Here is a 24,967-nt window from a genome sequence, read left to right as displayed (position 1 = left end):
AGTACTGCATCTCTGGTACTTTAAACCCTCCATAACCTCAGCCTTTGCATGTTTTATAGACACCTGCATAGATAAACAAACCTTCGCTTACTCGCCCTACGTTCCCCCGACAACCGGCACATAACGGCGGATATAAGATAGGAGCAAACAAAGAGAACGTGCCTCTATCTTATATCCGCCGTTTACACAACCAAGCACCGAATTCAGTGGCAAGGTAATCATGCATGACCAGGCACGAAAGTTACAGCGGCTGCATTCGATATCAAGCGCGTACACTACACAGGCTGCACTCGATATCGCGAGATATGCTTCAACACCATCACGTAAAGAGCAGCAAGTCGGCGCGGCGCATGCTCCGTTGTGGCCGCTTCATCCCCCATGCAACACCTATTCGGAGTGTCACTCAGAAGCCGTGCCACACTGTAGCCGAGTGGGTAACGTGCTGAGCTCGCACACGCGAAGACCTGGGTTCGAATCCCAGCGCCTGCACTGCTTGTGCCAGCGATCGCTGCGATGTGGGGACTGGGATTCCGGCACAGGTCGCTTCGGGCAATTGGAGGCTCGACTGTACACTCGGCCGCCGTGTGTGGTGGACAAGGCGAGGTGGTGTGCCTTTTAGGCACAACATCTCCTCTCGCTGTCCCCCGGGTATCCAAAGGGCGGATGCCCGTTGCTGCTAGTTCTTTCCTTGCATACGGCAAAGAACGCCCACACAGTCTTTCCTTCTTTTTTTTCTTCCTTCGCGTTACTGCCTCAGTGTTACAACGAACGCGGGCGTCTCTGGATGGATAGATGAAGGAGAACCACAAACAGCCGGCGAGACTAAGGAAGGCATTGGGGATTGTACTTTTTCTTTTTTTTTTAATTTTTACTTCAGTAATCACATCAATAAGTAATGTAATCAGTTTAGGGGAAAGATGAATACACACAAAGTACGAAGAAAAACGAAATGTTTTTCCTTCTACTTTGTTTATTGATCTTTCCCCTAAACAGATTACATTTCCAATTTATGCAATTACCGAAGTAAAAATAAAAAAAAAGACAAAGTACAATCACCAATGCCTTCCTTGGTCTCGCCGACAGTTGGCTTCCTTCATAACTTTTTAAATGTTGCATTAGCGAAATCGGTTACACTTCTATCCTCCTATCGTTCCCAGCGAAAAGTTATGAAATGCGGTCGCTAATGTTTATGCACATGGCAGTGGCAGAATACGCGAAAAGACATCTTTTCAATATGAGCAGCGCCATCTAATGAATAGAATCTGGACGAATTTCGCATACCAAATTTCTTTATATCCCTGAATCGTCGTGTAACCTACCTCCGTTATATCCGGTGCACTCCTTCGTCTTATCCGAAATTAATGCTGGAAGGTTATTGTGGATACCAGTCGGGAGAGAGCAAGATAACAAATCTTTACGCCATCCGGAACGTACTGAGACAAACGGTTTGGCCACAATGGCAGTTCGTACACTTCGTACAAAGTTTATACAAATAGTAGTAGAACGGGCTCTTCCCTCGCTGCCCTCCAGACTAGGCTATATATATATACATATATAGCAAAACGAAGCTGTAGGTAAGAAGTGCAGCGCTCGAACACCGCCGCCACGCGTCTGTTGTTGCTATGCAACATATCGTGTAGCCAATGATGCCGTTTAATGATCGCGGGGTACGGTGTCACCTTAGTCACACGGTACTGCAGCGCGCTCTAAGGAGTTGGGAATGAAGGTGGCTCACCTAGCGGTCACTGCACCGAGCCGGAAGCTTCATCCCCGGGTTCAATATTGGGCTCTTGCAGTCCAATTTTACTCAGCTCGCCTTCAGCGGTGACCTGCGCAGATCATAAGCGTAAGGTTGTTTAAGGCTCCAGTAATACTGGTAACACCTCCCAATTTCGCTGCAGTGGTATTGTGACTATCTGGTCATACATTCTTTCTCTGCCTAGCCGCGGCTGTCGCGTACTACGTGAAGTCACTGTAGAATCAATTATATCCTTGAAACCAAGCCTATACATTTTCACGGCTAACCGTACCTATTACGATGTTTAGTGAATAACTTTTACACATAACGGCAAACTTCAGTTTCGATACTTTTCTAAACTCTGGTTTCCCGCGTTTTATGTACGAACGATGCTCCGCTTGTAAGGGATGCCGTGTCAGAGACCTCCGGATAATTTTGACCACTGCAAAGTATTTAGTTCAGTCGTTCAGTCATGTCCGACTCTTCGTGACCCTATGGACCATATCACGCCACGCTTTCCGGTCTCTCACTATCTCCCTAACATTCCTTAACTTCATCTGCAGCGCCTCAAGGATGCCATCTAACACATCGCGTTCGCTGCCTACCCCTTCTCCGGTGACCCTACACCTTTCCCAACATCAAATATTTCTCCAGCGACTCCTCTCTTGTCATCAGATGACCAAAGTAGCTGAGCTTTACGGACAAACTGTAAGTTGCAGCTACCTCAAAGAATTTACATACTGTAGAATAGTGACATTCAAGGCGATTCATTTTTAAGTAACATGCCCGTGTAACCCCCTTATGACGCCTACCGTTTAGTATCGTATAATTACCGTTACATCCGCGTTGTTTTTGTTCTACCTCTAATATGAAGTTCATCTTCGGTTCTAGAATGTATCGTTCAGCCACAAAAATGCTCGAATTATTTGCTGATTTCCCTCTTCAAGGTTTCCTTTTGAATTTGTATTCTGGCTCCGTGGCGTTGCGAGTTTCAGAAATGTGCATCTCTCAATATTGTTCTTTCACAAAAGCACCGTTTAGGCATCGAAGCGTAATGTCTGTAGCTCAAACTAGTGGAAATGATCTGTCCGTTATGTATGCCAAACGTGGATGTTCTGTCACACTTTCTCAACATCGTGGCCACAACGCAACTGTGACAGTGACAACGCGGTGCAAGCACCTTCTTTTATAGTGTTATGTTCCGCATTTATGTTCCTACACACTAGACAGTTCAGGCTCTGGCACTCTCCGGGGGCATGAGAAGGTGCCGTGCTCACCGTGTAGAAGTCCTCGGTTATGGTGTGCTTGGTGATACAAAGCTGCCTGCAGAACACGCTCCACGCCTTCGGTCACCCACAGTGGCGCTCACTGGCATCCATTACCTGCAGAAATTAGTTACGGTGGCTTTTAAGACATCCTCTTGGCTGCCGTAACGTAACGTTGTTACCATTCCCCTGTTCGCCTACTGCAAACTACGGAACCATCGAGCGATAAAAAAAGAAAGCTCACGCAAAGGTTGGCATCGCGGCATATAGTATCTCGCGAAATAGTATATCAATCGACTACTCAACTCGAAGCTGTAGTAACCGTTCCTTTCGCTTTTCCATAAACACGACAGGTTTCTAACGGAACAGTTCGGAGCAAAACGTTAGTAGCGATCAGTTCTTTGTCGTCTCGGCACTGAAAGAGGTCGTCAAGACGCGCAAAGCTCGTCCGCTGTCTGCGAGAAAATGGGACCGTTTTAGAACTCTGTGAGGAGCTTGAGAGCTGCGGCCGATCGAAAACATAGGGGAGTGGGCCGAGAAGCTCAAGAAACACGAGGCTCTATTGAGAATCTGCGTCAAAAAGAATTTACGACTGCAAACGTTCATACCTCAGAAGTGACTGATGTGTCGCTTTGGATGCACAGCAGGGAGGCGAACGCTGGAATTCGGGAGTGCTGGATATGATATGGGAAGCACTAGACATCTGCGCCAATTTAAAGCAGATGATTCTCTCCGCTTGAGAGCTTTCGTCATACAGTGCAGAGCATTAAATTGTTAATTCCGTCGGTAAAATTAAATTCGTGTTACTACACTATAAGTGAATGTACGGCCCAATCTGAGTCACTACATCGGTTTTCATACTACTTCTAGTATTAACTTTAGGTAGACTAAATGCTCTTTTTATGGCAGATATGCTGCAAAAGTTCAACGAATAATCACCCTTTCCTACCTTGTCGTTCAGGTGTCAAGAAATGGGGAGGCTGCCGATCCTGCCGAAATGTGAAATGTTGCTCACTTCCTGCTGCTCTGGACAACCCGTGACAGCGACCTGGAACACGCGTAAACAATGCGTAACGTTATATACAAGCGAATAAATGCAGTCTACAGTCGTGGCGAAGAAGCCGCGAGAAAAAACGATCCATGATTTCAGGTGGCTTACCAATCACGGCCGTCCCGAACGCACTACCGCATTTCTTCACCTCGCAATTTGTAAGCTCCAACAGTACTTGCGGTATTAAAAATTAATTCATAGTATATTTCACTCTATACAGCGTTTGCACCATGCTACGAATAACGAACAGTAATGTTCGCATGCGACCACGATATAATGTTCAATTCTGCTTCGCCTGTATACAGCGTTTCTCCCACAGAACTTCCGCCAAGGTTTCAATAATAAAACGTACTTCCCACGCGAATGTGTAGCGCCGATTCTCCGCCACTGACGAAGTGACTACAGTTTACTAGAGTACACGGCCCCATACATTCTCGACTGTAATTACTAAAATTATTTTGATGTATGATACCATCTTGCTCTATAAATATGCTACCTTTGCTTCTGGAATACTGCTGTACACTTCATCGGTGTCACTATGAAAAGTTCTCTACACTCTCTCAACGTAACTTCCAGTCTCAACCTGCCTGGCAGTTGTGTCCAAGGTAAGGTACTACCAGCCTGCTGGGATCCCTCACAGTATCTCAACGCGCATCCGCTGCAGACAGTCCGCGGTGGGAGGGGACTTCCTCCTCTCCAGTTACTTCTGCACCTTCACGCTGGAATCATGGAAGATTACGGAGAAAATATCTGGTGGCCATTCAATGAAATTCATTGGAAGGGCGGAAGTTTCCTGTGATTGTGTCGATGCGCTCGTATCGATCGTGCGCAAAACCTAATATTTAATGGGAATAGAACTTTCTATAATCAAGGTGTCTGGCCTATTCAATGAACCTATAAACAATAACCGAAACAATTCAGCCTAGCTATAGCATAACAGCCATGCAGATGTTGCTTTCGCAATCCTCCAGGTTTAACCAGAGCTGAACCACAGTGAATGTCTTCTTTATTGGCTATTTCCCCTGTCCACACAAGGCAGCGGAAATGGTTCAGTTACCAGGCCTGTCCATTTTCTTTTCCTTCTTTCTACCGTCGCAACAGGAATGCCTACATGCCGAAAATTCCTGGACCGGGGCAGTTGAGGGACTGCCATATGGATCGCAGTTATGGGGTTTTTCTCGGAGTGTTCAGAATGCCAGAGTATACGGGTACTCTCGTGACATTCCCGACTATTCATATTTCTGGTAGCTAATAATCACAGTTCAAACAGTACAGTAACATCCTGCGTCCCGAAGGGTATGTACATTGCCATTACCACTTGCAATGTAAGTTCAAATATTGCATGTTAGCAAACGACTGCGTTAGACTGCGTTGCTATAAGGCGTTCTTACACTAATTCAACTATGCAAAGCTGCCGTAAATATAAACACTTCTCCTTTCATCGCCGCTGTAAACTGATTTAACTTCCTCACAGCATAATGAATGTCCATTATGCGCGACCCTGTGGAACAGTATAAGAAGGACTACTTGCATTGGCAATAACATTTTGTCTTGTAATGAAACGTTTCGACTTTCATGACCCTATCTCCAACATGCTCCGCAAAACGTAAAACTTCAGATTACAAATTTGATCGTCAGATGTAAGCGAGAATATGAATCACCCTCCGTAATTCATACCACAACGACCTTTCGATGCACTTCAATTACTTCAGAATAGAGCAGCCAGATCTATTCCTGATTCATACTCTTACGGCAGCAGTGTGTCATCATTTCGGCGCTCTATTCACAGTCTGCTTATTAAATACGATTGTTACAGCTCACTCGCAAAACAACATATCACACCACGCGCCCGCACCGTCATCTATGCCACTACATTTTTTCCCTCCCGCTGCGGACACGAACTACCTGACCAACGACATCACTACCGTGAAATGCTGATCTCCTTTCATAAAAAATTTGACGAATGACATTTTGTTGAGTGAGCTGTTGTTCATAATGCTTCCCCACCACTTATGTACTTTCTGTTTATACTGCAATGCAGGCTATCTCCATGAATGTGGCGTCTTGGCTTCTCAACCATTCCCAACCTCAAATCTTTCTCCAGCGACTCCTCCTTCTCATCAGATGATCAAAGTAGCTGAGCTTTAACTTTAGTATTTGACCCTCCAATGTGCAGTCAGGGTTTATGGGGTATTTTAAGGGGCATTATAATGGAAAGCCTGTACTGTGTGCAATCGATTTACGTTACAAAGCACCAGACAGCTTAAGTTATCCAGATACTTTAATTACAGCATTCGTCTCACTGTCTAATATTTTATAATCAGCGCGGCAAAGAAACCGCCATCCGCCTCAAAGTTTTCGGTTGGCTGGTTATTGCTCAGACGCATGCGTCATCCCGATTCCGAATCACTGGCGCCATTTAAGCGTATGCAAACATACATCCGCGACATTGCCATGCCTTCGTGATGTCCTGTCGCTTTCCAGAATCATAACTGCTCTCATTTCGTTGTGTGGACACTTCCAAAGCAACTGCAGCTGCATATTTTCCACACAATGGCTTCCGAATTATGACGCCGTCTTTCTTTTCAGGCATGAAATGCTTTTAGCTGATATTGTCGCCGACCTTGTGGTCAAGTCGAGCCAAAACCGAGGAGCGTTATCCGGGCACCGAACGAAGTTTACTGATATGGGTACTCCACTCTGCAAGCCCTCGTAATTAGCCAGCATGTGACCCAGAATATGTCTGTCCGCACCGCCAAATTTTGGTCCTCTGGACCCCCTAAATTTTACCTGTGCGAATGTACCAAACTTCCAGGCACAATTAGTAGTCTGCAAGCAGCGCGGCCTGACTTGATGTCCCCTCGTTCGATGTGTCTTCACGCTGGCAAGTTTTCTTGTTTCTGTTCGAACTGTAATAGAACACTCATTCCTTCTTTAAAATTACCTTATCGAGCTATATGTGCCATTCGAAATGGCATTCGCTTTATTTCACCAACTTTCTGTAATCCCAGTTTTTCACTGCAGGACAGCTCAGCACTCATGGACAATTCAATTTCTTACTGACATAGCAAGTATAACCGTTTCGTTAGAGTAACAAGCCTGGCTACGCTGTAAAGGTTTGTTGGCATCCTTCGCACGCGCTCACAGTATGGGAGAATGCAGACCTACTAACCCCATTTTCAGGCTGCTGCTAGCCATACAGCAGTCGCTGTGGACCTCCAAAATATGCTGAAATAGGAGTGAATTGCTTACAAGTTATAAGTAACGGTTCTCATCGCTGTCTACCCTACTGAAAATCTCCCATATGAATTTTGAGCATACGGTATTATTGGATATGGGGGATATGTGTCATATGGGACATAAGGGGAGTACGGGTGATATGTGCAATATGGGCATATGGGCGATATGTGTGATATGGGTATATGGGCGATATGTGTGATATGGGCATAAGGGAATTATGGGTGATACGGGCAATATGGGCAATACGGGCATTATGGGCAATATGGGCATTATAGGTGATTTGGGCAGGATGGGTGACGTGAAATCCACAGCCATATAATTTCTTTTCAGGTGGTGACATTTGAGCAGGTGTCCTACATTATACAATAAGAGAAGGCTGGTAATGACTGAAATTTTCGGTATTATTTATTTGGCTTCTGATACACAACATTTGAAGTTTCAAGCTTGCATTTTTCATCTGTTCGTCTTTCAGCATTTCTGTAATATATCTTTAGTTTCTGCATGCACTTGCTTGGAGGCAGCTGATCAATAGCATTCCTGCTAATATATGCGACAAATCCATCTGGAAAGCAACAAATGAGGAAAAAAGTCCGAAGAGAAGAGATGGTCAATTTTATATCATTGTAAAAATAAATTATTGAAATCAGTCAGGAAACACCAAAACAATTCACAGCAATATAAAAGAAATAGAATTGAACACATGAATTCTCCACAAATGTGAAGGATGTTGAGCTGTATTTATGTAAAACAACATGAACATGACTGAAAAAAAAGATAATTAGATCACGATTGAAGCACTCACTTGTTACAGCTGCCAATTTGTGATAGGTCAGGGCTTTTTTGGAGGCTGAATGGACTAGAGTTCGGAAAGTGGCGACACGGGGCCCCTATCACACTCCTGTTTCTGAGACACAGGCAGCCTTCACTGGTTCTTTGAAAAACAGAGAATCCTTGGGCAGCGTCAGGAGCCACTGCCATCTCTCTACAGGAATGTACACACCCTTGCCGAGGTGAACCTGCATGGAACAGAGAAAAGCATTACCCTCCGCATGCATGAAAAACTAAAATATGAATAATAAAGGATAAAATATGCACTTTAAAGAACCCTTAAGCGAAAGGCAATTTCCCTTAATATATCTTGCAAGGATATTTACCAGTCATGAGGCAGTTATAAATATTGTTCTAAGTTATACATGTTATGACAATCTGATTAAGCTTTGTATTGTTACCTATTTAATGTGTTTTGAAAAAAATTTAAAACAGATGAATCTTCGGTTAAAAAATCACTCTACTGGCACTTTTTGGTGCCTTATAAAAACCTTTGTTCACAGATTGTCTGCAAAAAATTTTAGTGTGAAAACATAATTTCACTTTTCATTAGACTAGAAAATTCAGAGGTGTTACGTGATAGCGCCTTTAAAGAAAATTGGTTTTGAACAGTTCAGTAAAAACCACGAAGATTTTGGAAGAAATCGCACACCGTAGAAAACACAAACTGGTACATTTGTAGTATCAAATAACTCGTTATTTTCGATATTAATAAACAAAATAAATAATCCTCTATGCTTTCCTTGTTACGAGCGGCAGTAGGCTCACCTTGTATGCGCCATACAATGAGCCGCTTATGTCCCTACAGTTTGATCACTAGCCTAGTGATTTAATATAGGTTATATAGTAAATGTGGTGAAATAAGTAATTATTTCCATGCGTACCCAAGCACATGGTAATAAGCAACAGTAAAAACATGAATGAATACATAGACTTCTTGACCTTTCTTTCCCAGTTTTTAAGTGAGATGGCATAGCAAGAAGCACAAAACAAATTTTAAAAGGTGTTTTTCTGGGTCTTATGGTCTCCTCCTTACGTATTTCTGTCTGCACGGTTGGACAAGTATAAGAGTGGTAAACATGTGCAATTCCCCTACCTGGTCGTTTACTGTTGCCAGTACAGGTACCTGGTCCCCAGGCACATTCGAAACCTACAAGGAAAGGAAAACCAGTGAAACACGTACCAAACTGAAATCCGAAGTCACACATGTTTATAGATGGGCCACAGTAGAAAGGTAAAATGAACAAAAAAAGATATTGCTCTTGGTTTTGATGTTAGCTATGTGTTGTCTACAGCCACGAAGAAAAGCCACCCTTACAACTCTGATGTGCAAGCAATAGTAAAAACAGGAATGAATGAACACATAGATTTCTTGGCCAATCCTTTCCAGTTTTTTAAGTGGGATGGCATAGCAAGAAACATGAAACAAAGCAAAGCAGTGCACATTAAAAAGAGTTATAAATTAATCTGGGTGTTATGACTTTGTTAGGTAGTTGTGCAGCATAGGAGTAGAAAGCATATGCGATTCCCCTACCTGGCAGTTTGCTGTTGCCAGTACAGGTACCTTGTCCCCAGGTGCATTCAACACCTACAAGGAAAGGAAAAGCAGTGAAACAACAAACTGAAATCTGAATTCACACGTTTATTTATAGATGGGCCACAGTAGACATGAAAGATGAACAAAAAAGATAATCCTTTTGATATGGATAAGGTTAGCTATAGGATTTCTACAGCCATAAAGAAAAGCCATCCTTACTGCTCTTTTGTTTGCATATTTTCAGTGCATTGTTCGCACTGTTTCCTAAAGAGCTAGAAACGGAAGGGATCTGTATAAGTAGCAAACAGCTTAATGAATAGATCAGTGGTTATCGGCAATGGATGAGTTGGAGACCTCTTGTGAACCACTGAAAGTTGACTGTAGAGGGGGGTAGGGATTCTTGTGAGGACTGTTATTGCTGCAGTTCCAAGAGATCAAACTGGGATAGGGTCCATACTAAAGTGATCTCTAAAAATGTGCACTTGATAAGCCAGTGGGCCACAGCTGCAGAGGACATAGACAGAGGCAGCATGTCAGTATGTATGTTGCTGGAAAGGACTGAACTCCTTCCAACACTGCGCTGCTCACTCTCCCATCCCAAATGTTTTGCCTGCAGCCCATCCAGCAGTGCAGCAAGAGCTCGAGTTTAACCGATGCCTGCATCAACAAAAATCCCTCTCTCATATGCAGACTCTCAATTTCCATACTCCTCTCCTGTGTCTTTGCCTTTGAGAAACTAGTTGGCTTTGAAACTCCATGCTTTTAACCCTGAGCACAGATCTATTGCATAAACTTTCTTTTTGTGGGGGAGATGTGTGTTTGCAGACCCTCAAAATATTTTTGCGGACCCCCATTTGAGAAACACTGGAATAGGCCATCTGGAATGCTTCCACCGGATTCCAACTTATCTTTTTTTTCCAACTTATCTCTTATACTGTTGTCAGCCTTAATGCTCACTAATAGTTTTAAAAGCCATGCACATGCACAGTGGCAATATGGTAAACTATAGTAGTCGTTGAGCAGTGGGTATGCATAACATGCACAACTACAGCCAAGATTTAAAATCAAAAGGCACTTCGGAGACAACTGTACTGGATGTTTCATGTTTACATAGACTACTGTAACTTAGGCTAATTTTTAATTCTGCATTAACTGACTTATTATGGAAGCTTAATTACTGAAAGTTGTAAATATTTGCTGCAGAGCCAGAGTGGGATATGCAAACCTGTATAGTGCCAGTGAAAACCAATCATTAAATTGTTTCCTATATTATATTTCTCATGCAGTACTTTCTTGCATTCTAAAATTCACAGAATATGAGAAACAAAAGCCATGTGACCAGATGCTTATGCCAAGCTCCTGTGCTGCTCTCAAGCATGCAGTGACTGACTGGGATTCCTGCTTTTTACTGCACAATGGCACAATGAATGTTCCTGACCGAGCATTTCAAAGGAGAATGAAAATGCTCTTTACTTTGTTTTGTAGTCAGCAATGGTCAGTCATTGCAGCATGCATTTGCACCTTCACATGACACAGGCTAGAGATCCAAATATATACAATACTGTTGCATCACCATGCCTACAGTCGTACTGCTGCCAACCTTGCCCACTCATTACATATTCTCGACAGCTGCATAATAGCAAAGCTCAAGTGCCCAATCAAGTGACCTTTTCTTTCATATTTTATAGGCTTTAAAATGAAAAAAAAAGAAGTTTGTGAGGCATACCAGGCAAGAAACAATTTGATAGGTGTTTTCTGAAGTTCTTATAAAACCTTGCATATCTCACTTGGGGGCTGCAGGGAATAATGTAGGAGTTAAGTAAATATAATCAGGTAAGGGCAAAATAACCTTTTTGAAGTCTTAGCTCAAGTTGCTTGGAAAGCTTGTATAGCAGAAGCACTGAAGGAAGTCATACACTGCAATTCCCACACTGAAGACCTATTAGTGATAGAACGTTCTGCTCAGCAAAACTGTTTGAATACTTCAAAGTTTGGCACTGTCTGCGGAAAGTGATAGCAGATTGACAAAGAATGATGATATGGACTTCTTATCAGCATCAATTTTACAGCAAAGTTGGCACAGCCCAGTGATTTCACAAGCTGTCTTTGTCATGTTTGCAGCTACTATACAGCAATTATGGCACAAAGCTCATATCTGGATGTCAGAAGCAACACTAAAAGTGTGAAGTGCAGGCACACAGGATGCAACAAAAGGAGCATTCATCTATTTTCATTGATACTCTGAAGAGGAGTCATTTTGACAGCTGAATAAAAATTGGTTGAAAGCATTGTGTACACATAGTTGAAAGCATTGTGTACAGATAGTTGAAATCAAAATGGTACATGATGGTTTCACTTGCAACTGCAGTCTGCTTAGTTAGGAAGGCACAGCCCAGACCATCTATGCATGACCATCACTTCAACTGAGCAGGCAATGTCCTTGAAGTAATTTATGAGCCACATTTACAGCACCACAGCATTATGCTGTGGAACAAATCCTAGCATTCAACTGCATTGTCTAGGGCAATGTGCTTGTTACTTGCTTTCATTCTTATGCAGTATTGCTTCATTGAGAACACAGACTGAAACCTGCTGTAAAATGTCACTTCCTTTGCTTTGTAGACAAGCTCGATCACGTCTATGCCCTGCAAAGTTAAGTCAGTGTGTGTGCCAGAAGCTTGAGGTCATGAGTAGTAGACATGGGCATGCTCCTGTTTTCTCTTTGCCAGTGAGCTGCAGTTTATGATAGCATGAATAAACTTTATCTTCACCAATGAGTTCATCTGACCTAGCTTGATGCTTTTTTTTAATATTGGTGCAGCGCATTCACGACGAGGACGAGAGGAGACACAGACACCTGGGCATAAATGCACTGCACTGATGTCTAACCAGCATGCCCAAGCATCTACCTTGTCTTCATTTTTTTGCTTGCACCCAGGTTCCTACTTTCTCAGATTCACTCAACTATTACTGCTCTAGCTCTTCATTTCATGTAATATCTTGCAGGAAACACTAAATGTCTAAAAATACACTGCACCAGGAACAAAATTAAAAATATAAAGGAAACTAAAAAAAAAAAACCGATGTTTTAATTGCAGCACTGACTATGACAAGGTGTGATTTGACAAATTTCGCCACAGTCATTGATTTAAAAGGAGGAAACCTATAATGCCATTGGGAATTCTAAACTGGAAAGTGGTCACCTCTCTAAAAATGCCACAACCACATGACAACTGGCAATGTGGCTAACTTGCCACTTGTGAGTTTTTGCATCACAAGCTGCCTTCACCTCGGGCTTCGGCCCCGTTAGCATTTTTTGTGCGATGTTGGTTTTGTGCCCTGGCCTTTAACTTTTCTTCCAGATTTTTCATGAAAAAAGAAACATGTGGCTACTGAGATTACATCTACTTTGTAGGTGCGTTTGCACGTTGATGCCCTTCTGTCAAATGTAAAGCGCGAATCAAAACATACAAAATCATGTTGAAAGTTCAGCGCATTTGTGTAAGTGTATCTCGTCCTTTTGTCCTTGTCTGCCAGCACTACAATACCATAATGCTCGACAACCGCTAACTAGCCCAGTAACATATCCTGCATTAGTTTTAATAGTGCTGATTGCACAAATTCATTTCAGTTTCACGTTTTAAAATTGGAAAGTGGATCAGCAGGCCATGCAAATTTCACTGTGATGTATCTTCAGCCATCACAACTTGCAACATTCTCGGAGCCGGATTAACAGAAATAAGGGCCCTAGGCTAGAGTGCATTGCACCTCCCCCCCCCCCCCCCCCCCCAATTTGGAAGTCCCTCCTATCTCTTCCATATTATACTTCTGTAAATACCCCATTTCATTTTACCCTACACCAAACTAAAAAAAAAAAAAAAAGGTGTGATTACTGTGATTGGCATGAGAGTGATGGATTATTTTTAGAAAAAGACCTCCCGAGTGAAGGGGAGTTTCTGTTTTTGCAGCTCGACAAGGTCTGACAAAGGCAAAAGCTAAACAAAGTAAGATCAGGTGGGGGCCCCAGCTCTTCATTCTGATTTTCTCTCTTCATACCTGTCGCTCAACATTCAATACTTTGTGGTTCGGGCTCCCTTCTCACATCCTCGGAGATAAGGTTCTGTGCTTCAGCATCCTTAGCCCCCACCTTTATCCAGTGCTACATTCTATCCTATTCCGTACACACAACTTTCACAAATTTCTGTACAAAAAGAGATGAAATACAACTAAAGAGTGCATTTTTAGTACACAATGACAGTTGTAGTTTCGAAGCGTGCCGTAAGAGTACGTAATTTTCAATGCAGCACACATTCTTCAACAGTACCTAGTACTATTTAGATATTCATACTCTCTCTTGCAATACGGCCCCCTCTAGTGACATCAACATCTACATTTACACCATAAGACAACAGAGACAGTGCCACTGCTTGGCATCATCTGTGTTCACTCCAAATGTGCAAAGTGATCTTGGGTGCCGCCGGCACCTCTTGTGCTGGATGGACAAACCAGAGGCTTAGGCTTTAGGCCGTGTGAATCAGTATCATCGAAAGCAGTTACTGCCCTTATTCATCTCACAATTTCTGCATGTATTATACTTTCAAAATGTAGACACAACAGTTTATATGCTGCAGGAACACAAGTAAATCGATGCCTACAATAAGAAATCATATTGCCTAGAACAGCTGCAAGGTGAATACAAGTACAGTAATAAGGTAGAAAGTTGAGCGAGTTGGTATATAGACATGGTTGAAAAAATCCACTGCACTAAAAAAGATGACGTCTAAACGCTTAAAAAACAGGACAAGCGCAGACTCCCAACTACGGTTATTTGAACAAACAGACGAGATATATATGCAGAAAAACAAACAGATGCACCTGCGCAGAACCACCAGACAGTAAAAAAAAAATATTACGTTTCAAATTTTATCTAGGTATAAAAATGCACACTCTGCTAGGGAGACAAAGGCTGGGTGATGCATCTAGCACCTTTTTTCCTGATACAGTAGGCCTTTTTAAGTTCTCATGTTAGCCTATCTCGATGATGGAAAAGAATGCTAGTTTGTTAGAACTGCGGATAGCAGCCTTGTCTATCTTTATTACTATTCTTATTTTTTCCTTCGTTGCATTTCCTGCAATGCACAGCCACGTGCAAGTAAGTGTCGGACAATATGGCCTCCAAATGCTCCTTCAGACATACATTTATACATCAGCCAATCTGGCCAACAAACACCTTACTGCAAGATAAATGGAACTCATACACAACCGCACATGCAGGGGACGTGCCATGATCTGTGCCTAATAGTAAACTGAAATGGGCCAATACTCTGGGACAAATCAATTTTTTTCTGTACACAGGCAAATCTGGACAATTTGAAGGGTGCAGAACAAACCACTGTAATCTCATAACAATGGGCGACATTCTTTATGTTATGAGAGAGTTGTGCTTATAAGGTATGATTTATGTTTAGAGTGTATAGTCGTGGTGTTTTTTAGCACAGTGGATTTTTTCAACCAAATACAGTAATAACTGACTGCGATGATGCCAATAGAGAACTTATTCCCACAGCTAATATCACTGATTCACCAAAGTTGCTGGCTACACTCAAGGTCCCTCACTGCACGTACTCGGTGAACACAGATGGTGCCCAGCGGCGACTATGTCTCTGGTGTCTTCTGGTGTAACTATACATTTTTGTCGATTTCTGACATTTTTGTTAGAAAACATTGCTTGCTACAGACAAAATGACAACAAAGTTTAAAACAAGACTCCAAGCACAAATAGTGTTTTGGCCTGTCCGAAATTGAACACGAAATTAAAATTAATGGTTAGGAAATGACAGGCTATTACAGCATGTTACAGAGACGTACACCCAGGTATATATAATGCAGATTACTGTCAGCACATATCAAACAGAATGCTTATAATTCTGCGCTTACATCGCTGCATTTAAAACTTAAAAACAAATCATTTCGTTTAAATTTCAAAAGAAAAGTGTTTATAACTTGCCAAATTTCTTGTGCAGCAAATCCTGGAGGCGGCTATCTTGATCTTCAACCATTTCAGCTTCTCCTCCAGCTTTCTGACCTTTCTTCGCAGGGACTTCCTATTTTCTTGCTCCTTCCTTAGCAACCATCTCTCAATAAGCTCATCACCCGAGCTTTCAGGCCATGGGAGTCTTGTCCGAGAAGGAGCAGTTTTTTTTTTTTTTTTACTGCGTTTCACCTTCAGAATACAGAAAGTATAGATTAGCAAGTACCATCTTCAAGCATCCATGCAGCTTCTGAGCAAATAAAAGCATTAAGGCAAAATTCACCAACTTACTTTATCAAATAATCACCACAAACAGTTTTGCCCCCAACACAAATACCTACATGTGTTATCTATAGTAATCCAAGATCTTGATCTGGCTGGCAGAAGTGCTGGCTCATGGCATCAGTGCATCTGCCAGCATGGCGCCTGGACAAATGCACCCCCCCCCCCCCTACTGGGATGAGCAAGTTTGGCTCCATAAGATAAAAAAAAAAAAAAAACATCCTGCCATCGCCCATGCCCTGATGTGACATTCCAATAGGATCTGTTTTTCTATAGGAGAATTGCGCTGCGTTTGCAAACTACTTTGCAAACTAGGGACACTGCTCAAGGGGACCTTTTTTCTCATTCCTGCAGTAGCTAACAAAAATGCAACAAGACTGCAAAGACATGAAGCAACGCATGAAGCAATGCCGAAGTATCAAAATCACCTAACAGCAGCAATGCATTTCTAGCAGGTGCACTGGGTGCATGCTGATCTGCGCCTTTACAATAATGGGCCACCACTGTAATGAAGAACTCAAGTTGCTTTATTTCAGATATGAAACTGGAGAAAGCAAAGACATGCATCCACAGTACAAGTGGCATGGTGATCAGAGACATTTTGCTATTGCAATCAGTGCTGCAAATGTGCATGACCGAAAATCTTGTTTCGGTGAAAATGTCATAGGTGTAGTGATTCTTTTAGTTCAAATTATATAGCCCATCACGTACAAGAAGAATAAGATTGAAATTTCAAGCTAACTGCTTGAAGAGCCTCGATATATGTTACCTTTTGAGAATGGTGCATTGACTGTCAGCAAGCGTGCTCACGCAACGGATCTATAGGCTATGAATTTTTCTCAAGTACAAAAAAACTGCACCACGTCAGAGTCTATGCAGTGATACGTAAGCGTCAATATAGTAATAGTCCAACTTTTTAGAAACATGTGCTCTTTTCTGGTGCACACAGATTACACACATACCCACTGAATCACACTGCTGTAAGCCAGAAGCATTGAAGTACTACAGCAGCTTCGATTGGGCAGGATGAAGCAGCTAGGGACCAATAAGTTGATTATACGCGTGCGCCATGCCTCCTGACGTGTTACACTCTGCCTGCATACTGGAATGGCAGCCACTGTGGCCCAAGTGCAAGCTCTCTACATATCCCAACAATTGCCTTTTTTCCCCATTAAGTTTACATTACTCTCCCCCTACATTTTTGACCACTGATTCAATATGCTCAATATATGCTTTTCTGGAATCCTGTACACTTACTGGTCAGTTTTCTATTCTCTTCCTCCACTGCAATATCCGCACTCTTCCTATACAAATATTTAGTTAATACCTTCGTTGCCCGTCGGTTTTACCCATTCTCCACACCCATCCTTCTTATCGGCATTTATTCTATGCTTCTCAAGCTTTCAATGAGCTCCGCTTTATGTCACCCTGTACTGCCGCATCAGTGGTTTATTTCTAGCAGCGCTGGTCCGACTTCAGGAACAACTCTCCCCTTCTGAAAGTGATCCCTGGTGCCAATACTCCTTTTCTGATACCTTTCAGCACCTCTTACCCATTGTATTTTCATGTTGCTCTATGCTTCATTACTCTGACATGTCTCTTCCCTTTCAGTTAAATACTGTTCCTGCTTTCCCACATACATATTGTCCTCGTTCGTCCATCCTGTAAGATATCTGTATTTTCTAAAAGCCTGTCCTTACTTAAATATTGATGACATGCTGTAGCAGACGACCACACTGAATGTGACCGCGGTTGGATAAATTTTAATGGCAACAAATAAATACGCAACAGATGCAGGTCTCTTTTTGTCATTTGTCTGCTAATTGTGCTAGCCTATGTGGCATGCAGAGAGAGAAACTTATGGGAGCTAAACTTATTGCTAACTAAAGGACACGTTACACAGCACTTTGCAATGGAATATGGAATGTATGTACACATTCTATTACGTTTTCAGTGGTCAGCGTCAGATAATATGAGTATAACTAGCTGGCCGCACTTCTAGTCGGCAAGCTCCGCCGCCCGTGCAACGTAAACGTTTGCTTGCGAGAAGACGCACGCGGCTCGTGTCACCGTCCGGGACAGCAAAAATGTCTAAATATGCTTCCACGGCCATCAGCACGTCGAACTGTATGCGACTTCCACATTGCAAAATATGCGCCGATTATAATATGCCGCGCACGCACAGTGCAGCGGAGTGCTGCAAGTTAAATAATTACGTGCAAGCAGTTGCATAGTACACTGAGCACGTTCTTTTATCAGACACTATTCAAGCCCTCATGAAAAGCCCGCTCATGCCAGTGCGCGAATGCGCACACGCAGGAATGCTCCAATAAAAGGGCGGGGAATGCGGCAATTACTGTGATTATGCGTACTCGCTGTCCGTTATTCCCTTATTCACGCTGTCCGTTATTCCCTTATTCAAGAAGGATTTGGGGGGGGGGGGGGGATGAGGCAATTACTCTGAGCATACTTACTAGGTTTCCGTTATTGGTAAGTACTTTGGTGCGTACGCGTGGTTGTGTTTGACCGTACACACAGCGTTGACGGCGGGCCGACACCGATCAAAATCTATTCAACGCCTCCATCACCTTTTGCCGAACAATAATATAAGAGCCGCAAACTTACACAGAAGCTACATCAGCAGGCAGTAATGGTACGATCGAGACAAAAAGTATTGCAATATACTTATAACACATGCAGACTTACATCCAAGAAGCAGAACGTCGCCGGGGGGGTAGGATTCTTGCCTCACCGTTGAACGTCTCCTTCCAGTAGATTCTCTTGCATTTAGCAGGGTCAGCGCATGTGACCGGGTTAAAATCTTTGATTAAGGAGACATCCAGCTTTATACCCATCTTGTATGCTGTCCTCCCTTCTCTCACAACACAAGCAGCAGAGGCACCGGCGAAGCACACTGCGTGGGTATGAATGGACGCGCGCCAGCAGCAGTAACACTACACCAACAAAAGTCGTTTCGGCGGGAGCAAGCCGCGGAGGAGGAGAAAAGAGGAAGCAGACCGGAGAGAGAATTTAAGAATGCGGCGGAAAGGCGAGAGTGAAGAAAAAAAAGCGGAGAGCGAAGTTTTTTCCTAACGGAGAGAGAAAACTCGTTTCGGCGTGAGCTATGTGGAGAGAGCACGGGGGACTGCGGAGCAGCGTAGGAGGAGGCGTAGGAGGAGGAAAAACAAGAAAGCGCAGCAGGCTACTAGATGTGGAGAGAATGACAGAACGCGGCGAAAAAGTGAGGGAGGAAAAGAAAAAGCGGAGAGCTTGGACAAGTTTTTCCTAACCCGGGAGCCGCGAGGAAAGAAACATGGTGATGGTAGAAACTTTAATTGCCATATATACAAACGGTGAGGGAGAAGCCCACTGGGTGCTCTGGAGGAGACATTCCTTGCAATGCAAAATAAATCCCTTGGATCGCAAATTCGCAATCCCTTTCATGGCATTGGAAATGATGCGGCGCTGGCCTACCTTCCAAGCTCAAATAAAATAAATCCAGTTATTTCATTCACGAATTATTAAGAGTATCCATGCTGCAGTGGAGGTTGGTACAACAATACGATAAAAAAGAATGCATCATATCATAGCATAGGTTTGCAAAACAAAAAAACAAAAATGTACAGTTGAACAAGTACAAGACGAAGAGAGTGTCAATAGGACATTCCGTTATGTTTTGTGCACATGTATCTGCAAATACCGATGATACGAGTTTTCCCAAATAATTGCATTGCCGTCAAGTTGAAAAAAAAAAAAAAAAACAACTGAAGAAAGGCTATGTCTGATCAGCTTCCTCCTTTCGTCAAGCCTAGGAGGTGACGTGTTGAGATAAACCGAATGTGAAGCAAGAACTTCCGATGTTCCGTTCACTTAGTCTTGCGACAAGATATTATTCCATGTTATCGAAAGAAAGTTAAAGTCATCGAATAAAATGAAGGTGTACAGATATGATGTGGTTTATAGGATGAAGCATATTGTGGAATTCCGCTGCAAACGAAGCTGCCGCGTGTGGGAGCCGGTAAAAGCAGTCGAAAATAGCGGTTAGGCTAAAAGCTCTAGAGTGAACGTGATTCAGTTCAAAAGTTTGGGGCGTTATTTATGGGGCGGCAGAGCAAACTTTAATGAGTAACGATAATCATGGTGCCGCCGCCCCGTATGCTAAAAGAAAGAAAGGAGTAACAAAAACATTGCGTAGCCGGTTATATGTTCCCAAAGACCATCTAGAGAAAGACTTCAAGCCATTGTTTACAAAATACAGTGGATACCACTTATAACGTAACCGCTTATTGTGAAGGAGGTACCATGTCGTGGGGGGCCACAACAGTGCACTAAACACTAAATGAGGATTCCTCTATCACCCTCACCGCACAGCTTGTGTTCCAACTAAAAGGCCTTGTTCCGAGACTCCTCATATTATTTGTTTGAATTCAAAGAGACAAGGATGCTTTAGCCCACTGCGTTTGTGGCTGCTAAGGTTAGCACCACCGCCTTTGCGAAACTGAGCTTGCGTTAGAGCATACACAGTTCCGCGCGCGGCGGTCGCGGTAATTTACGCGGTCGCGCGCTGCGTGCGGTTTGCTGAAACTAATCTGTGTTCAGAGGACTTAGTGCGTTGCGTTTTGTTCATTTATTAATGAGATGCGTGTGTAGCTTCAGGTCAAAAAGTGCAGTACCGCTTTCAGTGCAGTGTTCGAGGTCCCGCGACCTACGTTATAAGCGGTCTACACTGCATGTATACTAGTCCTCAACTGCAAACCGGCGAACAAGTGCCTAAAAAATATGCGGCAACGTAAAAATGGTATATAAGGAATTTCTTAACAAGTAGCAACACCATAACCGAACATTCCGAAGACTCAAAAAAAAAAAAAAAAAAAAAAAAAAAAAAAAAAAAGAAGCTTCCAAGAACCATCCGTCCTGGAGACCGAGACCAAGTATCGGAAAAAAGCGACTTCTTCAGTTAGATGACCCCGAACCACGTGAACCGTACGAGCTAGCCACAACGCAGAAAAAAAAAAAAAAAAAAAAAAAAGATGACCCCAGCGAGCACAGCTGCTACCGCACACCTGAACCTGCCGGCACCTTGACTCAATATAGGCTTTTTAAATCTACCCCCCCCCCCCTCCCCTTCCTACCCCTTTAAACCTTACTCGCTCTCTTCTTCTTTATTCGTCCCTCCTTGCCTCCTCTCAACAAGCCCTGCGTCACCCGCGCCGGAGTCGAGCAGTAGGAATTTAAGAAGTGATGGTTGGAGAAGTATCAAGTTTAGAGAGCAGATGCGAGCGAGGGGGGAGTGGTGGGGAGGGCTTTAACAATTAAGCAGCTGCAGCAAAGGAACTGACCTCGAACGAGAAAAAAAATGCAGGCAAAACGAAGGAAGCAGCATCGTATGCAGGGGTTGAAGGCGATGGGAGAGGGACAAGCTGGCGGTACCTGCACAACACGAAAAATGGGGGGGGGGGGGGGGGGGGGGGGGGATTGATTTCAATGTCGCCAGCGAACACCGTTGCTACCGCACACCTGTACCTGCCTGTACCTGCCGGCACCTTGACTCATGACTACTCAAATAGGCTTTTAAACCTCTCCCCCCCCCCCCCACTTCCTACCCCTTTAAACCCACTCCCCATTTCCTGTATTCGTCCGATCCTTGCCTCTTCTCAACAAGTCCTTCGTCACCGGTACAGATGTCGAGCCGTCTCCCAATCATCGCGTTTCTGGGAATTAAAAAAATAAATAAAAAAATAAACCACCAGAAGTTTCAAGTTTAGAGAGCATCGGATGCGAGCTAGGGGAGAGCGGTGGGGAGGGCTTTAACAATTAAGCAGCTGCAGCATGGGTACCGACCTCGAACGAAAAAAATAAACAGGCAAAACGAAGGAAGCAGCGTGGTATGCAGGGGATGAAGGCGATGGGAGAGGGACAAGCTGGCGGTGCATGACAACAAGAAAAAATTTGTGAGGGGGAGGGGGGAGGCTGATCTTACTTTTTTCTGCTTTTAATGATTACGTGTCGTTGTGGAAACCGAATATTTCTCTTGATCTAAGAAAGGAATTGGATTATTGAAATTTTGTTATGTATATTTTTGTGATGATGGCACATAAAGTGCAATGACCTACTTTATTACATCAAATGTACAGCTTCCTTCAAGCCATTTAATTGTTCTGTGCACATAAGCAGAATGTAACTACTTTTGGCCATTGTCAAGCATCCAAAAGCACCCTCTATTCAAGAATGCATTTTAGTATTGTACGATTAAGCAATCGCGCCTGTAACTATATACTTTGTTATTAATTGCTTCACTTTTTATTTATGTAACAGCGCCCTGGTGGGGAGTGATAAATTGTACCATCACTGTGTAGTATATATGTTTTGATAAGAGTTGAGTGATTTCGACATCTTGGCATAGTTAAAGGTACTGTGTTGTTTACATATGGACGCCCAGGTGATGTACATTTTCAACATAATATGACAAATGAACCATTGACAATCAAAGTTTGGTTGATATATGGGCGCCCATATGAACTCTGCACCCATATGCCCAGTGCCCATACGATCCATATGTCCTGCAATGCATATGGATATGGGCACAATATGGGGCACATATGGCCTCATACCACTTGCCCATATAAACGGCGCCTAGTCCTATATGCCCCATATGGTGTGAATTTGACCCCATATGAATCGATATGTGGCCTATATGAATTCATATGTGGCCTATAAGAATTCATATGTGGCCTATATGAAAATCATATGGGTCTTTTTCAGTAGGGTAGTGCTTCAAACGCAGCTGTGAACAGGCTTGGGCATCCGGCACCTTTGGCCCTCCGGTACCCTGGAGATATGACCTGCGCAGATCATGGACGTTAAGGCAGTATCATTAAAGAGGCGTCGAGGGCTGAGAAATATCGTGAAGATACACAAAGCTTCTATGATATAATAGCTTAGTGGCTGCGCACTGAGGGTATAATTCTAAAAGGTTTGGGCAAATCAAGGGTTATTTCTTGTCTTTGCCTAAGTACTCAAAACAAAGAACACACCAGATAATGTGTGTGGCAGTCAGTGTAATGAGACCCTAATACTGTATAGCAATAGCGCTCTTCATCTTCCTCTCTTCACGCTATATTTTGGGGTCAGTACACTAAAATTTAGAACATATCGACTGTAACTATGTTTCTCTTATGCTCGAGGGAGACCTCATTTATCTCCACGAAGCGGCTATTTACAAGCGATGTTTGATAGGCACTACTTGAGGGGCGAAAACGCTGGTTACGTCCTCAATCGAGCCGTTTCAGAGATTATATAGTCACGCAGACACATACACAGTGCACCGATAATCGAGACAAAAATGCACAACCGACCAATTAATGTACAAAAGGCATGTTCCATCGAATCGCCAGCGTGTCGTGAGAGTACTTTGTGTGTGTTTAAATATTTGAAGGCTTCTTATAGTGTGTTTATACGAGACAGGATTTTATGGCCTTTGTTCTAAAGGCGTCAGAGCATTGTTTAGATGCTGGGTGGGCCGATCTGCCATCCAGTTTTGAATGAAAAAAAAAATCCTGTTTTCTGGTGGTGAAAGTTTATGTCCACTTCTCTCTGCTCAAATTGTTAGCTTGTTTGGTGTCAATTTGTATTTGCACCTCATCATCCAGCATGCTACTATGTGCTGAATGATGCGCGTGCATTTGCAATGTCTTCTACGCATACTGAGTACACATTGTACTTGAGACTACTCTCTTCACTGAAATACTTGTAGAGCGTTACACCTGGTCAGTCAAGACTTTTTCAGGCAGTTAGGCATCCTGACATGCAAACGTAGTTATGCTGAGTTGCAGAAAGTACTGCTCTGAGAAGGTTACTCATAAGTAGAAAAGCCTACTCATTCAAGCAAATTTACAAACACTATCACACCGAAGAATAATTTTAAGATTAAAGTTTTTGTACCAACTATATCACGGCCACTTTAATGTAACTAGCTAACAGTAAATGCAACCTCTTTTCAAACACTTATCATTGTAAAATAACCCTTCAACCTACAAGCCTCGTAAATATCTATAGGTACTCCTTGTTCCCTAATGCAATCTTTTATTGGAATAAATTGACCAAATTTGCAGTCATCTGTGCGTCCGTCGAATAATTTTTTGATTATATTCGGAAATTAGACTTTTCTATTTAATTGTCTCCTGTTTTCATTATTGTTTGAATGAGAGAATACTTGTGTATTTGTATTTTTCTTAATTCTTTTTGGTCACATATTTGTATTGGACACACTCCTGTAAGGAACCCAGAAGGTCCTACAGTATGTTTAAATAAATAAACAAGTGCAGGTGCTACCGTAAATTTATCAAGATCAAACACGAATGCAAGACAGTGATATATGTGCACGCATGCTTCTCAGACTATTTTCTAGCCGGACGAGATGGTTGGCTGCAAACTATACCTTTTTAAGACCGCATGCATTGGCGGACGTCAAGACATTCACGAGATTCTGGAGTAAACATTATTTAAGTGTTCATAATTGTTATGAATACTTTCTCCAGCCAACTTGTAAGAGTCGCTGGATCATTCTCTACTCCGCAGTAGCAGCTAGCACTTTTTGTTTCTTCAAATAAACTCTTCCTTGCTCTCTACCTATATTGCTTTTGACCAGAAACCCATTCCGATAGTTCCATTTGCCCTACAGGCGGATCGCATTCCATTTGATTCCTTTTCTCCTCCTGTGTCTCAGCTTAAAAACAAACGCAAGAAAAACATATTGAAGTTGATAGTGAGGTAGGCATTTCTACACAAATTACAGCATACGAAATTAAAAGATCTGAAAACGAACTTTCAAAAGAGGGCCAGTAGGCCATGCTCTGCGCACCGTCACGCTTTCTAACACGCAGATCAACACAACGTTTCCTAATGCATTTTTTGCGAAGTCACGAATTGAAAATCGTAAAGGAGGCAAACCCTAATTCTTTAGCGAAAACTTCCAAATTTTCAAGCGTCTATCTTC

At 42.9% G+C, this 24,967-nt stretch overlaps 1 protein-coding gene across 1 annotated transcript; it reads right to left on the bottom strand.

The window, feature by feature from the left end:
- Window positions 1-7,686: 7,686 nt before the first annotated feature.
- On the bottom strand, window positions 7,687-15,872 carry LOC146182040 (uncharacterized). Its single transcript, XM_084575589.1, has 5 exons — window positions 15,667-15,872; window positions 9,657-9,710; window positions 9,219-9,272; window positions 8,097-8,310; window positions 7,687-7,856 (listed from the first exon to the last, which is right to left on the bottom strand). The coding sequence occupies exons 1-5, from the start codon at window positions 15,716-15,718 to the stop codon at window positions 7,835-7,837; spliced, it is 396 nt and encodes a 131-aa protein (XP_084431715.1). The 5' UTR covers window positions 15,719-15,872; the 3' UTR covers window positions 7,687-7,834.
- Between the last annotated feature and the right edge of the window lie 9,095 nt (window positions 15,873-24,967).

This window comes from Amblyomma maculatum, chromosome 8 (assembly GCF_055883805.1).
Source record: "Amblyomma maculatum isolate TAMU_Amacu chromosome 8, ASM5588380v1, whole genome shotgun sequence".
Lineage (NCBI taxonomy): Eukaryota > Metazoa > Arthropoda > Arachnida > Ixodida > Ixodidae > Amblyomma > Amblyomma maculatum.
This window is presented reverse-complemented; position numbering and strand designations above follow the sequence as displayed.

Bases quoted from the DNA above. Each gene is read 5' to 3' on its own strand.
- LOC146182040 (XM_084575589.1), bottom strand. From the start codon at position 15,718: ATGGTTGAAGATCAAGATAGCCGCCTCCAGGATTTGCTGCACAAGAAA. The intron at 8,311-9,218 runs GTAGGGGAATTG...TGTTCCATGCAG, and splicing joins TGGCAACAGTAAACGACCAG to GTTCACCTCGGCAAGGGTGT. The intron at 7,857-8,096 runs GTGAGTGCTTCA...GTTGCTTTCCAG, and splicing joins CAAATTGGCAGCTGTAACAA to ATGGATTTGTCGCATATATT.